Source organism: Sparus aurata, chromosome 22 (genome assembly GCF_900880675.1).
Source record: "Sparus aurata chromosome 22, fSpaAur1.1, whole genome shotgun sequence".
Taxonomy (NCBI): domain Eukaryota; kingdom Metazoa; phylum Chordata; class Actinopteri; order Spariformes; family Sparidae; genus Sparus; species Sparus aurata.
Window position 1 is genome coordinate 31,224,426 of NC_044208.1, and position 2,849 is coordinate 31,227,274.

A 2,849-nucleotide genomic window follows, 5' to 3' on the forward strand; every position below is an offset into this window, starting at 1 on the left:
AGCTTACAGCAACATCAAAAAGAAAAGTTTAAACTGATGTTATAAAGTCATAAAGCTTCTCACTGGTTCTGATCCGCTCTCCACACGGACCTCCATCACTACAGATGCCATCAGCCTTGAACCTACTTCAAGGACCTGGAGACTGATTTCAAGGTCGCTTTGATGTTAGACAATAGATACTTTGAATCAACATTTGAGCAAATATGAAAAACAACAAAAAAACTGTAAGTGTGTGAATTTGAACATCTGCGTCTCCATGACAACACGGTCCATGTGATGTGACTGACGGGTCTGGCAGAACCAAGCCGCGTTACTGAAGAGAACTTTCACTGTCAGAACCAACACGGTGCGGTTCTTCCATCATCAGTGATCAATAATCAGACAGATGACTCAGTTCCAGCTGATTTATTCAGTTGTCACAAACAGACGTCAGCTCCTCCGCTGCCAAACAAAAAACTCAGAATGCTCCTTTAATTTTCCTCTTTTCTTTATATTGCACAAAATAATGAGTGAAACAAAAATGTGCCTGTTGATGATATAAAAAACAAAAGTCCACTTTTCTCCTCAGTCACACTCAAAGTTTAACTATCTTACACAACATATACAACAAGCTTCCGGTTCTGTACACGCTTTAAAACAACAGCAAGGCAGTAAAGCAAGGCAGGCAGGCCGGGATCTGAACCCTCAACATGCTCAGTACAAACAATATTAATATTCATCAGTCAGAGTGAAAAGTGGTAGAAGAAGAAGTGCCTGACGTCATTTCCCTTTGACTGTACAAAAATAAGGCTGAAAATAGTTTTACTCTTTAAAAAAAGATGAGGTATGTTCTGGTTCTGGTTCTGGTAATATCAAAAAATATTTCCCGCCATACCTTTAGGCCACTTCCTGGAGGAAGCTGAAAACCCATAAATATCAAATAAACCGTGTGAGGAGTCAGTAAAACAGTCCTGAAGGTTCCGACCCAGAAAAAACACTTGAACGTCCTCATACATCAGAGTCAGTCTGGGCTGGACGGGAATGCATAGGTCGGGTCCTGGTTCTGACCCGAGCAACAGAAAACTGAATCCATAAAACCCTGTTGAAGTGAAGTGAAGTCAGTTCATTCATGTTCTGCTGAAGAACCGCAGCAGAGTGAGTCCAGTCCGGTCCGGATCCCCAATACAGCCACCCGGCCCCGGGCAGCAGCTGCCCCGTCACCCCGGAGCTCCAGAACTCCCCTCCAGAACCGGCTGCGGGGCGGACGAGGCGGCTGGAGACAACAATCCCGGATCAACACGTGAACACCAGGTCCGAGTAGTTCGCCTCCAGCCAGTTCCCGGCGATCATCTCGCTGAGCTCCGGGGTGCAATAATCCGGGAACTCGAAGTGGGACCCGAGGCTGCCCTCACTGCTGCACGAGTCCAGGTCTTTGTCCACCAGGGACAGGCTCAGGTTCCCCGGGCCCGAGCTGGAGGACGAGTTCCACGGCTCGGAGGACGCGTGGAAGCCGGCCAGGAGGCTCAGGGTGAAGTCGGTCCCCTCCGCTGGCAGATCGTCCAGGTCCTCCCCGCAGCAGGAGGAGGACGAGGTGGAGCCGGACCGGGACGAGGATGCTGGTGAGAGGGAGGCCGGGTATGATGAGGTACCGGTACCCTGCCGGGTGATGTTCTTGAAGCTGTAGAAGAGCCGACCGGACGAGTCGTACATGCTGGTCACCTCCGGGTCGCCGGCGGCGGAGCTCAGGCGGGCCGGCATCTTGGAGAGGCAGTACCGGGCCGGCTCGTCCTCCTCGTCCGCCTTAAACTCCTGCTCCTCCTCGCAGTCGTCTTCATCATCGTCCTCCTCCTCTTCCTCCTCCTCATCATCCGTAAACTCCCGTTTAATGGGCTTGTTGGCTTTGAAGCTGGTGGTCAACACGTACCGGTACCGGGGGTCCGGGTGCTGGTGGTGCTGCGGGAGCTGGCTGCTGGCTCGGCCCGGACCGACCGCCGGTTTGCTGGGCTTCAACTTGGAGAATTTCTTGGCGGCAGCGTGGCTCTTATTCCCGGGTCTGCCGCCGGCTTTCTCCGGGGACGGAGCGGCTGGCTTCCCCGCAGGAAACGCACAGCCCTCCGTCTTGGGCTTCTTCTTGGGTCGGTACTTGTAGTCCGGGTAGTCGGCCATGTGCTTGAGCCGGAGCCGCTCCGCCTCTCGGATGAACGGGATCTTCTCGGTGTCCTTTAACATCTTCCAGCGCTTCCCGAGCCGCTTGGAGATCTCTGCGTTGTGCATGTCCGGCGCCTGCTCCATGATCTTCCTCCTCTCGATCTTGGACCAGACCATGAAGGCGTTCATGGGCCGTTTAATGTGACCCGAAGCGGTTTTGCACCAGTCCGGCTTCACCGGCACGGGGCTGCACGCCGAGGCCGCCAGCAGCTCGCTCTCCTCCGGGTCGGTGGCTCCACGGGCCCCGCTGTTAATCACCACCCCGCCATGTTCGGTCTGCTGAACCATGTTCCGACTGGACGAGTCAGACTGACCGCGGCGGACTCGAACTACCGGCCGCAGACACTCGTGTACTTTCTGTCTCTGTGTCGGTTCTGTCGGGTCCACTCAGCCCAGCGGCATCTCTGTCTCTGTTCAAACCTCCAAACCGGCGTCTTATTAACCGGCTGATCATGCGCGCGACGTTACCGCCCTCGACCAATCACCGCTCTTCTTCTCGAGAACCTTCCCGCCTCCGCAGCGGCTCTAGCCAATCACAGCCCTCCGACCCTACGAGCGGCCCGCCCACCGGCGGCTGGCCGTTACCTCAGACCAGCTTCAATTGATAAATCAGTCCAGTGAGAGTGATCGATATTTACCGGCTTCTGATCGCTGTTTCCGGC

The 2,849-nt window shown here is 54.4% G+C and overlaps 1 protein-coding gene across 1 annotated transcript; it reads right to left on the minus strand.

Moving 5' to 3' along the window:
* Positions 1-390: 390 nt before the first annotated feature.
* Positions 391-2,631, minus strand: sox11b (SRY-box transcription factor 11b). Its single transcript, XM_030406357.1, has one exon. It carries the CDS (start codon positions 2,473-2,475, stop codon positions 1,273-1,275), a length of 1,203 nt encoding a protein of 400 aa, XP_030262217.1. The 5' UTR covers positions 2,476-2,631; the 3' UTR covers positions 391-1,272.
* Between the last annotated feature and the right edge of the window lie 218 nt (positions 2,632-2,849).